This window comes from Aspergillus luchuensis, chromosome 4 (assembly GCF_016861625.1).
Source record: "Aspergillus luchuensis IFO 4308 DNA, chromosome 4, nearly complete sequence".
NCBI classification, from domain to species: Eukaryota; Fungi; Ascomycota; class Eurotiomycetes; order Eurotiales; family Aspergillaceae; genus Aspergillus; species Aspergillus luchuensis.
In genome coordinates this window covers 3,339,851-3,352,857 of record NC_054852.1, presented here as the reverse complement: position 1 = coordinate 3,352,857, position 13,007 = coordinate 3,339,851, and the positions used below count along the sequence as shown (strand labels likewise).

Genomic DNA, 13,007 nt, shown 5'->3' with positions numbered 1-13,007 from the left:
TTCTTGGTTTGAGCGTCCTAACCACAAACAGGTTCAGAAGGAAAAGGAGGATGGGGGAGAGGACGACAATGGCAACAACAACAACAACGACGACGACGACGACGACGAGGAGGAGGAAGCAGAGGAGGAAAGGACATCGTTTGCATTTCTGGGGGTTGTTTCTAAGCGTTTCGCATTGTCTTGTATGGATACCCCGTCAGTCGAGCTACAGCTCCTGACATGTATGTTTTCGGATTTGTTTTTGGACTTGTTTTAGGATTTGTCTTGGGGATTGGACATTCGGCATTAGCATTGGGCATCAAGCATGGCGCATGAGATTTGGAAGACTTCGAGGAACAGCGGATGGTTATGTATTTAGTCGTGCCTTCAGGTTACTGTACAGCCCCTTCGGTTCGACGATTCGTACTTATGAAGGCAAATACCCAAGATACACTTTTACTACTGCATATACAGCCACGATAGAACTGTGAAGACGCAGATGCGAAGACTTGCATAATTCCGCGGTGTAGAATTAGGATGAATTTTATTAAACTGGATCAAAGAATAGGAACGAAACACAACAGAACACCACAACCCTCACACAGGATGCCACGGATCAATCCAGCACGGTCTCTGACACCCGTCAACCTTCTCCTTAGCCTTTCCCATCTTCCGTTCGACATCATCTTCATCTCCACCCACCGAAGAAGCAAAAGATCCAGAAGCAGAAGCACTCCCCCCAACCCGATGATATCGATCCCTATGCCCAGGATGATCCTTAATCGGAAGATCCTGATCAGCCTTAGTAACATTATAAATCAATTCAATCCACTCAATGCCCATGAACACACTCTCCCCGACCTTCATATCCCCCGACCAATTGCCCCCATTACTCCACAGATTCATTGCCACGATACTCGGCCGATCCGGCACGGAATAGTTACTCTTACTCTGTACCTGCCCATCCGCATACCAGGCCGACATATCAGCCACCCAGTCCAGCCGATGCGTCGTCCACGACGTCCACGGCTTACTCAGATTCACGATCGAGCTTGCCCCCGGGATTATGGTATCCGAGATGGGATCGTAGTCCGGTTGATTAGCGTAGTGGATCGTGTGGGTGTCTTCATTGGTGAGGATCTCGATGTCGGATTCGCAGATCGACGATCGGTAGGTGAAGATGCCGGCGCAGCTGCCGCGGGGGATTTTGGTTTGAGGTTGTGATACTGCTTGGGGATCGGAGGCTGCTGCTGCCGCCATTAGGATGTCGTCTCGCGACATCATTCTCATACGTAGGCGTAGTGAACAGTGGTATATGTATCCGAAGAGACCTTCCATTTCGGCTGTTGATGCGTGGTCTTGGAAGCGGGTGGTGCGGAGGACGAGGAACGATGAGCGTGGGTCCTTGGGTGTGCTAGTTGGGTGTTTGAGGAGGAAGACGTTCCCGTCGGTGTTTTTCATGGGTACGGGGCTGATGTCTGTTGCTTCGCGGTCCCAGGTTTGGACGCGCCAGTCATGAGAGAAGAGGGTGTTTGTTAGGGGATAGATTTCTAGTGTGGATGTGTCGTGAGGGTTGGAGGGGTTGGTTTGCGTTGTTTCGGCCCTGGTTTGCGGGAGAGGGGCGTTGCGGAAGTCCCAGAATCTGTAGTGAGTGAAGTAGGTTGGGGTTGTCAGGTTCGAGGGGCTGTTGGAGGTGATGCTGGAGGTGAGGTAGCAGTCGCAGTTGGCGTGGGGGTGGAAGTCTTGCAGGTTGGTGGTGGGTATGGATATTGCGGTTGCGTGGAGGAGGAGGTGGGTGGAGAGGATGAGGGTGGCGAGGAAGAATTTCATTTTGAGGAGTGGTGGTGGTGGTATGAATAGTAGGAATAGGGTTGAGGATAGATGTAGGAGGGGGGTGTTAATGATAGTAGTGGTTGTTGTATGATGATGAGGATGGTTGAGAGAATGATGATGATGTTGGTGAGCTGATGATAGGATATGTTGACATGGAAGGTGCGTCATGGCGGTCACTTCCATCAACTTGATAGTTGTTGGGTCTGCATGATGAAATGAATGTTGTTTGACAGTTTACCACAACGTTGGGCCTGAGTTGTTCTTCGACGGGATTATTTGCGGAGGGAACTATATTGTTGGGGACGAGAAGTATACAAAGTGGCCCACTTTGTATGGAGATATGGGCCCCCCCGGAATCACTTTCTGCCACACCATCGTTCGCACGCAGAATCGTTGTCTAGGTGAGGTCGGTAGAAACATAGGGATCATGACTAGCGAGGTTGACGAAATCCAATGTCCGTGCTACTCTGTTGCCTTACAGAGGGTATATTTTGGGTAGATGATGCTTGTGACGTGGGAAGTCACGCAGCTATAACCAAGCGACCAGCGGAACTTTGGTCCGATGAGCATACATCCATTCCTCACTCACTCATCGGAACTATGCTAACCATATACTATGTGTGTGGTCAGGAAACATCCCCGAATTATCGCCCTTGAACAAGCAACCAATGCCTACTCAGCTCATAATATTCCAATCGACGATATATTTCAAGCCAACCACAAGATCCAAGTTGAAGCCGCCCCAGATACTCGAATGGTTTGCATCGTACCGGTCCGATCTCATTGACTTCGTAACGGAGATCCTATTATCCGTGTTGATGAGCGGATAATCACACTCGCGTCGCGGAGAACACGCGTTTGAGGTTTGATACTCTAGACACAATCGCTTACCTGGTGTAGGTGACAGTATGTCCAGCATGCCAGTCCCTAACTCAAGCGCTGATTATTGGAGATGTCAAGAACGAGCCATCAATCGATTCATAGCGTCAAAGGCCTCAATTAACATCTCGTCGCTTGCATTGGCCAGAGCGGTTGTTTCATCTTCGTCTGCGTCTGAATCGTCCGCTTCTTCTCTTGATTCTTCTAATTTCTCGTCAAAGTAAAGCCACAGGAGCATCAGATAGGCCATCTTAAGGACCCTCTGTTTTATGTCCGACGGTAGCATTGTGATCTCAGGGATTAAGGTTGCCAAAAGAGATTGAATAGTATGCGATACGGTATAGACTATGTTTGATGATTAAGGGTCCAGTCCTGGATTGAAGATGGATATTGTGACTTGTGGAAGATGGAATCGGAAAGACTTTTCATTGCAACCTCGTTTATGGCGACCGCTAACCAGTTCGGCCTCGCGTATAATTCGCTTATAATTATATTATTGCAGAAGCTCTCTCATATAATTATAAGCGAATTATATTAACGAAACAGGTTTAGCGCTGCCGCTCGGGAAACCAATGTATACAGGAGCTTGTTCCAACTATAGCCTTACTAGTACTGAGATCAGGGATAATGCGCCTGTTTGACAAGGACTTCGGCTGATGAAAGTACCTTTGTCCTTGGTCCAGGTTGGCTTATCTCGCCTTCTTGGGTTCTTGCTGCAGAAGTCAAGTCTATGCGAGCTGTTTGCACGTCATCCATAGCAGTGTCATGTGCCCCACTGCAGCGTCTCTCACGCTGCATTGGCTTTCGGCCTTATTCCGCCATCGACCGCGGCTATTGCTCTCATGTCTGGTTTTGTTATTCATTCGCAGTTCAGTACACGAGTTCCGGAGAAACCTACTACTAACCTTGTGGCGCGCAGGCATAGAGTGGACTGAGCGAGATGCACTAAACCACTTACGGGCATAAAGTACGATATTGTGGAGCCGTAGACTATGGTCTCGGACTAGCTGTGAAGGAGAAACTTTGAAGTATAGGAAAGCATCAACTTGAGGGTTATAAAGGTTCAGGTAATACCCAAGTGAACCATTATGTCTGCAGTTCTAAGTCTGGCGTATCCTTGCAAGTCATCCTTCTTTCTCCACATCCCTTCCCACCAGAACGAGTGATTTAAGGACTGAACAGCTCCCAATATGGCTTCTGCAAATGAGACCCCTGGCTATATCCCAGTCTCCGAATGGCCGAATCTCGATGCCCTCGCGGTAGGCTTCAATGAGCACTTGATGGCTGAGTCCCCCAAGCTCATCGGGAAGAGCCTAACGCTCTTCCTCAACGACGCCAATCTCACACGGATCGCGCACCGTTTTATTGACGATGACACTCTAGAATGGGAGATTCAGAGCGATAAACAGACCGGGTCTGCGAAGTATAAAGCCTTCGAAGTCCGGCCAGACACCTTCTTTGTCGACTTTTACAAGCCCGATTTTCAAGAGCAAGTCAGTCTCGTGATGAACCTGCGCACCGGTCAAGCCATTGTTGGATTCTCTGGCTTTCAAATCAAAGACGGGCAGAAACGGACCTGGACTCGGTTCTCGAACGCCTCAATTGACCGACGCAACGATGTTGTCCCGTTTGCGCCGACAACAGATCTTATCGGTAAACACATCCTATACCGCTACACGCCCCGGGATGCCTACGAGCACATCTACCTAAACCAAGGCACATTGACATGGCATTGTCTGAGTGGGACCGAAAAGGGGCTTGCGGACACTGAGCCATGTAAAATGCTGAAGCTGGATGAGAAACTATATCTGCTGTTCTGGAGTGAGAAGATCATGCCTGTTGAATCGATTGTCGTGGTGGATCTTCAAGGGATGCGCTCGACAGGCCGGTTCTTCTGCTGGGATCCAAAGCCGGCAAGACTAGTGCAGATGTTATTTGGTTCGTACGCGACGATATTGGCTGAAACGGATGCTGCGGGAACGCTTGCCTCGAGGGATTCTCATATCTGATCATGGCTTCCAAGGAAAGGCATACTGGATAGTTAAGGTAGCGAGATGAGCATGTAGCATTTAGTGATAAGCAGTCACAACTGTATGCCGATCAGTATTCAAATGCATATTATCCTTGGCTTTCTGCTTATCATGTGTTTGTCAAATCCCTGGGTTCACGATTGGATAAGGTGGGGAAGACGGAGTATTTCCGTAGCGTAGCTGTGCCCCATAACTCTCCTTAAGAACCAGGCCCGCTCGAGGCCCCAATGGCTTCCTCCATGCAAACAACGAGACATGCCTAAATACAAGACTTCAAACCCACGAAAGAGAATCAAATCGCGTGGTAAGAGACCCAGCTCAGTAATGAAACAGCAGTTACACTAGTTAACCACAGCGCCCTGACCCATAGCCGGCTGTCAGACATGCAAGAAACGGGTGAGTGACATACGACTAACCCATCGTGGGCACCGTGATCTTGCTCTGAATATAACCTAACGTTGATAAAACAGCGCATCAAGTGTGACGAGAAAGCCCATGGTTGCTCTCCGTGTGAGAAGAAAGGACTGCAGTGCCCTGGCTACAGGAAAGATGTGAAATGGTCCGATAAATATGAGTTGCTCAGAGGGTCTGCAACAAGCCAAGAACATTCATTGCACAGGGATGATTCGGCCTGGTTCGTAGACGGTGCTCTTCAACTAAGAGCTGCCATCGCTCCCGGCCATATAGCGAGCTTCAAGACCGCGGACGCGCCATTGGAGAGCACAGACACGGCAATGAGTACCGCAGACTGCTGGATTAACACACATGCTTGGGATACGTTGTGCAGTTCTTCTGCAGAGCTGTACCATGATGACCAGCTCTATCAGAATCGATTGCCATACAGCTATCCGGAACCAGTTACTGACAAATACTGAGATACTACTTCTCGCAAGTGTGCGGCATCCTTTCTGCCTTTGACTCATCGCAGAATCCGCTCCGGTCGCTGCTCAAAGAACTCATACCATCATGTCCAGCACTTTTGCATTCCGTTCTCTCAATGTCGTCCGCTCATCTGCATCGACGAGAAAAAGACCGGATGAGGTACTCGCTTGAACATCGAACCCAGGCTATATCACAGCTGGCCTCCAACATCACAGACATTACTAGTGCTGAGGGTTCTGCACCAGCCAACCTAGATACGACTGCTTTACTGCTGAGTTCTATTATACTCGGAATGACTTCAGTAAGCTCTACTTTGATTCCGTTTGGCAACTGGTCTTTCGTGTCCTTACTAAATCCATACCGAAAATCAGACATGGCACGATGTATCCTTGCTAGATTTAGTGCATCTTAAAGGCGCCCGTACTCTGTTTCAAAAGTGGATGTTTAACGCCCACCGACAAAGTGTGGGACCGTCACCTTATGATTCAAAATCAAGCTTCTTAGTTGGTGTGATGGTGTATTGGGAGGCTCTTGCATCCTTTCACGTTGATCAGGACCTGGAGGCAGTAGACTATCTCTGGGATATGTGCAGCAGAGGAACAGACTCGGCTGCTGGCTGTCCGAATCCACTTACCGGGGTCAGCACATCACTGTTTATCTCTATGGCTCAGGTCGGTACATTGTCAAGACAGCTTCGCCTTGTTGATCGGCTGTGCTCCCTGACAGGCCCGGATAAATACAAGGCAGAGATATATCTTTCACTTCTCGACAAGGCAAAGGAAATTGAGAAGTGCGTGCGCGCTTATGCTGTATTGCCGGTTGATGAGATTAGAGCTACAGGAGATGACCTCACCCCATCGAGCCATCTTCATACTATGGGACTTGTGTACCAGCTATCAATACTGCTCGAGCTTTACCGGCTTTTCCCAGAGTTACTTCGGTCGAGCGATGACCAGATCAGTTACAGCCCCAGTCCATCAGAGACAAAACACTTTCTCGACATGCTCACCACAAACATCTTGACACTGTTGCTTTCTATCCCTCCATCATCCAGAACCAAGGCTATCCAGGTTCTTCCATTGATCATTGCAGGCAGCGCGCTGCAAGGGCAGACGCAGCCCTCATCCAGTACATCGTTGTTGCCGTCATGTATTCGCGATCCGATTCAAGGGATCATGTCACTATCTAGCAACAGCATCATCACAAGTTATTGGAGACGTGTCGTCATGGACAAGATTACCAGTCTACAAGACTATGTTGGTCTGGACTCGGTGGACTACGCGAGGAGAATAGTGGAACGAGTGTGGATGCGAGCGGATAGCATGAGCTCAAGAAGCGCAGGGGCTTGCTCCATGGTTAGCTGGTTAGACGTGATGAGAGAGGACAAGCTACAGACGTTCTTTGGTTAACGACGTGTACGTCTCCTTCCTGTGACGAAGCAATCCATACATACCATCAGCACACTCCCTTATCAGCGCTTCCAAAACAATGGCCCTGGGCAGTACCTATGCGTCGTATGCCTGAGTGCTTGGGCAAGATGCTGTTAAGTATGAGGCATATTTCCCGGCCTTATTTTGGAATATCTGAGATCGCTGGTTGAACGTTCTGTAGTATTGCCAGTCTCAAGTCAGCGAGGCGTCCAATCTATGGTAAGCGAACCCCGCCCGTCTGTCTGGAGAATGAGGCCTGATGGACACCGTTTTCATCGTGTATACAATCTGACCAGTACGGTTATCGATACGAAAGGGAGGACCATGACGCCGAAGGATGCTACTAGTTATTTACGTTGTCCAATCAACTGGTGATGTTACTCTCCATTTCGGGTGGCGAGATGAGCAGGAACAATGGTGATTGGTTGTTTTGGGTCAGCTGAATGCAGTGTGTCTGCCAAGCCGCCGATATGTTGTGATGCGTTTTGTCACGGATTGTACCATGTATTGTCACAGCTGGCTCGCGATAACATCATCTGCGATTGAGTATACTATACAGGTGAAACAACGAAATAGAAAAGTTACCATAATTAGGCCTGTATATAATGACATGTCTAAAAAACCAGCGCTGCTATAATGGCAATTCCCTTGGATGCGACTGTATGCATTGAGGTCAGGCGCTGGAATGAATTCGGTTGGGTAAAGCGGGTGCCACGAAGGAAGGCAGCCAGCGAGGGGCGGGATCTGCCTGGATCCCCTTCTCGACGGTCGCTCGTCTCTTTTCCCTCTTGCAACGCCCCAGCCATCGCTTTTCAACCATCAACAACCGTCATCGAACTCCACCACAACCATCTCGCTGTCATCTCAAAACTCAGGCAAAATGTTGCTGATACCTGTTTAAAGCGTTCTATGTGCTTTTATGTACATCAACCCGCGCAATTCTACCGTTTCTCCGTGTCCCCCTTTCGCCCATCATGACCACAACCCTCGAACGCAGCCTCTCTCGCACGTCGAGCATGTCCATCCCCGTCTCTAGCCCTCGCCTATCTCTCATCCATGAAAACACGCCTCCAGCCCTAGCAGATCCGTCCCTATCACACATTCACGACCGCCTGACCTTTCTGGACTCCCGCCTACTCGAACTACGCTCCAGCGTCCTAACCAAAGATGGCTACGTTGACCGACGAAACCGCGAAGACGAGCACATTCGTCGCGAATTTGAAGCCCATCGGTCAATATCTAGTCGAATCGATCTGAATGTTGTTGCGTTGAAGACAGACGTCGACCAGTTGAAGTCGGGGATCTCCCAACTAAAGTCCAGTATCGGCCAAAGCGGCAATGAGACCGTCTTCCTTCGCAGTGATGTCGACCGTTTGTCGAAAAACGTGGAACAGATCCAGTCAGATGTTGAGCACCTGCAGACTGACGTATGTGGATGTCGCGTGGAGATCAGCAAACTACACGCGACCATCAGCCAACTTCGAACGGACCTGATTACTCTGCAACATGAGACATCGCGACATTTGACTTCTGTGTTCAATCGGTTCTCTCTTATTGAAGCTCGGATGAAGCATTCTGAACGAGTCCGTTTTAACTCTCTGGCCCACACGACACACGCCCCGATCACACCTGTTCCTGTCGTTGAAGAAGACGGATCGTTGCAGTGGCCTGAATATTTCCCTCGCACTGTGTGGAGATTTTGGTGTTTGAAGAAGCGAAGCAGGAGTAAGTGCAGGAATCATGTGCGTCACTACGGCAAGCATCTAACGTTAACTCAGTCAACCGATTGGCACAACTGGCCGACTTCTATCAGCTTGGAGGATACGAGTATTGGGGCCGCATGCACCAGGAGCAAAGCCTGTTTGCGAGTGATAGCGACTCCAGTGATTCCAGCGATTATCCGTCCAACTTGAGCCGCGCAGAAGCCGTACGCCTGTACCCCGAGGCTGCACACCAGGCCCTGGCTGCGACCTTGGGGTTGGTATATTATAAGATTCGCAACGAAGTGGGCGAAGGCCCGAACACTGCTATAACCCGCCCACCTAAACGTCAGCAGGAAGAGGTGATCTCGGCTACTTCAAGCAAGGAGAAGCCGGTCAAAATGGCACGCCGTCCAACTGTGTCACCCACGACTTTGAAGAGGCTCATCACTGGCCCCTCTTTAGAGTCCAAGTCTTTGACCTCTGAAGAGTCTGACAAGCTTGGTTGGAACGCCCATTCTGATATTTCTGACGACACAATGAGCAAGCTTCGTGGGATCGTTTCGGATGAGGTTGGTACATTGCTTCGAGCCTTGGAGAAAGGCCGGATCCGACTACGGTCCAACCGATCGGAGCGGACGAACATGTCGCCCACTGAGTCTAGAGCCGCTGAGTCTAAAGCTGGCTCTCGCAACAGCAAGGTTGCGCCAGAGGATGAGCCAACTTTGCCGAATACGATCCCCACCGAAATTCTATCTATTTCTTCTGATCATGCCGAGAAACTCGGAGATCACGAGCTTCCAGACACTGCGTCTGATGCTTCAAGTCCACTGACTTGAGCCATGTGATACACACTGCAGTTGTGATATCTTTACACAGTACGTCGATACGTCGGTTACGTCGTCTAACCGCCTAGCCGCTGCATAGCGACGCTCGGGTAATCATGGATCGTCGTTCCGCATTAGGCTTATGTCGCGCCATCGATTGATCGAGGCTGCGGAGCCTGCTGGAACCTCCAATGAATACCTGAAAGGCAGAGACGACACTTGCTCGCCAAAGGTGAGCGTTTGACATATACCGACGATCTATCATGTCTTGGCTATATAAGCCGCTACGGACATTGAGGACATTGATACCCGACAAGCATCAAAGGCGTCCTGTTTGATATATTCTGGTTCATATGATACCCCATGTTGGATATTGGATTTAGCGTACATACTTTCAGTTTTGATTGCAAATTAACCAGTTATTGACCAAGCATAGCTCGATCCGAGATAACGGGTCGGGAATTCGAGTAACTACCTACACGATCGAGATCGCTGTCTTCGTCGCTCAGACTGCCTCGAAGTGCATCCGCCGATCATAGATGATTCCTTCCTGTGCAGATGCAAGTAAAGCACGGTTCTACCCGGCTCTCCAGTTGTCGCTATAATATGAACAAATATTAGGTATAAGTAGATGTCCCCTCCCCTCCCTCCTTTGTCATGACGCTCCAGCCAGATCTAGATAGCTCCTACGCTGCTGCCGAAGGCTCGAACAGATCCTTCTGGAGGACTTCCAGAACCTTGGATTCGTCGACGCCTTGAAGGTCAATGGCACCGGGAGGCAATGTGTCGTCTGCATCCCCCGTATCCTCGCTGCTCTCCTCCGGCGACTGATGTGTGCGGAGGTACTCGTCCTCTAGAATGTACTCGGAACCTTCCTGGGCCCGTATAGTATCAGGTGAGTCCGGCAGCACGTAGATGGTCGGGAACTCCAAGACTGTGTGACCACGCAGAGCAGCAGCAATGGTGGTCTTCGGGGACAGGGGGACCAAAACAGGCTGTTTCGTAGCTGTCCGCGGCCGATGGAGGTAGAAGTAGAGACCGCGGTGGGGGGTGAGTGGCAGCACGTCTGATGTAGGTGTCGCCTCTGAAGCTTCGGGTTGAGCAGTTGGCGTGTCTGTCGGCTGTGTAGATTGTGTAGTCAAGGCTGGCTCCGGGGCTGTAGTTGTGGCATCCTGCGGTTGTTGCTCCGTCTTCGACTCTGGCGTCTCCCCTGGCTTCTCATCCCCAGTCTGTTTCTGATCCTGCTCATCGCCTCCCTCCTCCTGAGAGAGGGGGACCACACGATCGAAAGAATCCGCAACAGGAGCCATCTCCGAGCAATTCCTCATCCTCTTCTCCCCATCACTCAGAATCCACTCGACTGTCCAAACCAAACACTGATTCCTACATACCACGTAATTAGCACGATATCGATCCCAACCCCACCAACACTCCCATCCCAAAGCATCAAAGAAGAAAAGAAAAAAAAAGAAAGAACATACCTCCCCAACCACCGACTCCCATTCCCCTTATTCCTACTCATCCCCTTCGGCGCCCTAACAACCCTAACCCCTCTCTCCTCCGCACGTCTCAAAAACTCCATCTCAGCCCTCGTCCCACCACCACCAGCAGTATCCCCTCCCCTCTTCCTCTTCCCCCCAGCACCAGCACCAGCACCAGCACCACCCTTCTTCCCATCCCCACCCACATCCCCCGCATCCAACCCAACCGCCTCCAAATCCCTCACATTCGAAGAAGCAACATCAATCCCTCTATTCTCCGCATCCCGTCCCGCGCGCTCAATCGAGCGCTCGATCCCCGTAATGAAATTAAAGTCCCGATCGAAGGCGGATTCCGTTGCTAGTTCGGAGCGGCGCAGGTAGGCTGCTGGGTCGCGGATCCCTGAACATTGGGACCAGAGTTTGTGACGCCGTGTGCAGGGTAGCGAGCAGGTGCGTGTTGAGCATCGCGGACAGCGGTATTTGGGGGGTTGGAGGTGGCTGTTGTATTTTCCCGGGGGAGTGGTTAGTGAGAGCTGGGTGGATGGGATGGGATGGGGAGATGGACGGACCAGATTGAGCAGAGGTCGGAGAGGGGGGAGTCGGGGGTGGAGGTGGACATTTCTATTTGTTTAGCTTCTTTTTTTTTGGTAGATTAGGCTGGATTGGAATGTATTGTTAGGTGAGGGTGTGGTGATGGAGGAGGATGTGTTTGTCGCATGCGGAGAAAAAATGATAGCATGATGGGTTTTCGTATCAGAGATAAGCTGGAGTTGCTATTTGGTGGCTTATCGATAAGGGACGGAGCTTGGGGGTGTTGGTGCCTGGGGCAGGAAGACGGTTCCGTTTGTTGAGTTGTATATAGCTGAGTTTCGTGAAGATCAACTCAGTCTTTAAACCAACGGGAGTGGCTAATGTCTTAGAAATCTGTTAGTAGAATTGAAAAGGAAGATATATACATACTTGCCATTTGAACAATTAATTCGACGCAATGAAACCAGCACCCCGTCCTGTCTCCTCCACCAACTGCTCACCTAGACTCTCCATCTCAGCACGCATAATGGCAGTCGCAGCCTTATCTTGCCAACTACTCTCAAAGTCAATCAACCTCACCGTACCATCACCTCGAACAACAAAATTATACCTATTAACATCACCATGCACGATACCAATATCATGTAGTCGCTTCAACGCAGCTTGACACCCGACAAGATCCTCAATCCCCGCTTCCCGCCCCTCAATCTTTTCAAGTATGAACCCAATGACACGTCCATGCTCGTGCACATGGCCCAGAAAGCGCGGAGCAAGATCAGAGATGTCCTGTAACTGTTTTGTTTATATATGGAAGTCTCTTGGGATAGACGGGGTATTTCCCACTCGAATCGGGCGATTTTGACAATGACTGTTGTGTTCTTCTCCAACGTAGTAGTGCTTGGTAGCTTGCTGCCGCAGTAGGTTGCTTCGAATGCAGTAGCTGTTAGCTGTCTTGTCCTTCTTAGCTGAAGACAGTCAATCTGCAACGGATGCCAGATGTCTGTTATGCCGGTAAGATTTCGGTTCTGTAGTTCGATGGTGAGTTGATGGTTGGATGGGTCTCGGTTGATGAGTGCGCAGTTCCAGGTATGATCGCCTGGCAGGCTGGGTAGTGAGCTGAGAGGTGTGGATAGGGTTGAGCGGTTGAATGTCCCGGGACGGATTGTTAGGTAGCGGATTTTGTTTTGTAGGAGGATTCGGTAGTCGCTGTCATCTTTGCTTGACACTTCCATGGAGAGGATCGTGGGGGAGCAATTGGTTGGGGTCATTGTGGGTGACGGTGGTGGTGATGGGTGTTTTGAGATAGATTTTGGTTTTCATGGAAGGAGGCGACTTTCACAAGAGAGTTCTTTGATGGGAATATCTTGATTAGTATCTCAGGTATGGACTAAGCATTGGGGCTATAGTTTGCAAGTGAGATGGGTTGGGGACGGAG

General features: G+C 50.1%; 8 protein-coding genes across 8 annotated transcripts; 4 read left to right on the top strand and 4 right to left on the bottom strand.

Annotated features, from left to right (window-relative positions):
* Positions 1 to 576: 576 nt before the first annotated feature.
* On the bottom strand, positions 577 to 1,809 carry AKAW2_41185S (glycoside hydrolase family 16 protein; the record flags this gene model as incomplete). Its single annotated transcript, XM_041689596.1, has 1 exon — positions 577 to 1,809. One exon carries the CDS (start codon positions 1,807 to 1,809, stop codon positions 577 to 579), a length of 1,233 nt encoding a protein of 410 aa, XP_041543265.1.
* A 958-nt stretch (positions 1,810 to 2,767) lies between these two features.
* Positions 2,768 to 2,977, bottom strand: AKAW2_41184S (uncharacterized protein; the record flags this gene model as incomplete). Its single annotated transcript, XM_041689595.1, has 1 exon — positions 2,768 to 2,977. One exon carries the CDS (start codon positions 2,975 to 2,977, stop codon positions 2,768 to 2,770), a length of 210 nt encoding a protein of 69 aa, XP_041543264.1.
* Positions 2,978 to 3,881: 904 nt separating this feature from the next.
* Positions 3,882 to 4,700, top strand: AKAW2_41183A (molybdenum cofactor biosynthesis F family protein; the record flags this gene model as incomplete). The annotated part of the gene is made up of 1 exon (XM_041689594.1): positions 3,882 to 4,700. The coding sequence occupies one exon, from the start codon at positions 3,882 to 3,884 to the stop codon at positions 4,698 to 4,700; it is 819 nt and encodes a 272-aa protein (XP_041543263.1).
* A 276-nt stretch (positions 4,701 to 4,976) lies between these two features.
* AKAW2_41182A (Zn(II)2Cys6 transcription factor domain-containing protein) lies at positions 4,977 to 5,596 on the top strand (the record flags this gene model as incomplete). The annotated part of the gene is made up of 3 exons (XM_041689593.1): positions 4,977 to 5,025; positions 5,092 to 5,117; positions 5,192 to 5,596. 3 exons carry the CDS (start codon positions 4,977 to 4,979, stop codon positions 5,594 to 5,596), a joined length of 480 nt encoding a protein of 159 aa, XP_041543262.1.
* A 669-nt stretch (positions 5,597 to 6,265) lies between these two features.
* AKAW2_41181A (uncharacterized protein) lies at positions 6,266 to 7,012 on the top strand (the record flags this gene model as incomplete). Its single annotated transcript, XM_041689592.1, has 1 exon — positions 6,266 to 7,012. The coding sequence occupies one exon, from the start codon at positions 6,266 to 6,268 to the stop codon at positions 7,010 to 7,012; it is 747 nt and encodes a 248-aa protein (XP_041543261.1).
* Positions 7,013 to 8,007: 995 nt separating this feature from the next.
* On the top strand, positions 8,008 to 9,572 carry AKAW2_41180A (uncharacterized protein; the record flags this gene model as incomplete). The annotated part of the gene is made up of 2 exons (XM_041689591.1): positions 8,008 to 8,758; positions 8,812 to 9,572. The coding sequence occupies 2 exons, from the start codon at positions 8,008 to 8,010 to the stop codon at positions 9,570 to 9,572; spliced, it is 1,512 nt and encodes a 503-aa protein (XP_041543260.1).
* Positions 9,573 to 10,246: 674 nt separating this feature from the next.
* Positions 10,247 to 11,660, bottom strand: AKAW2_41179S (uncharacterized protein; the record flags this gene model as incomplete). The annotated part of the gene is made up of 3 exons (XM_041689589.1): positions 10,247 to 10,943; positions 11,042 to 11,539; positions 11,611 to 11,660. The coding sequence occupies 3 exons, from the start codon at positions 11,658 to 11,660 to the stop codon at positions 10,247 to 10,249; spliced, it is 1,245 nt and encodes a 414-aa protein (XP_041543259.1).
* Positions 11,661 to 12,225: 565 nt separating this feature from the next.
* On the bottom strand, positions 12,226 to 12,840 carry AKAW2_41178S (uncharacterized protein; the record flags this gene model as incomplete). The annotated part of the gene is made up of 1 exon (XM_041689588.1): positions 12,226 to 12,840. The coding sequence occupies one exon, from the start codon at positions 12,838 to 12,840 to the stop codon at positions 12,226 to 12,228; it is 615 nt and encodes a 204-aa protein (XP_041543258.1).
* Between the last annotated feature and the right edge of the window lie 167 nt (positions 12,841 to 13,007).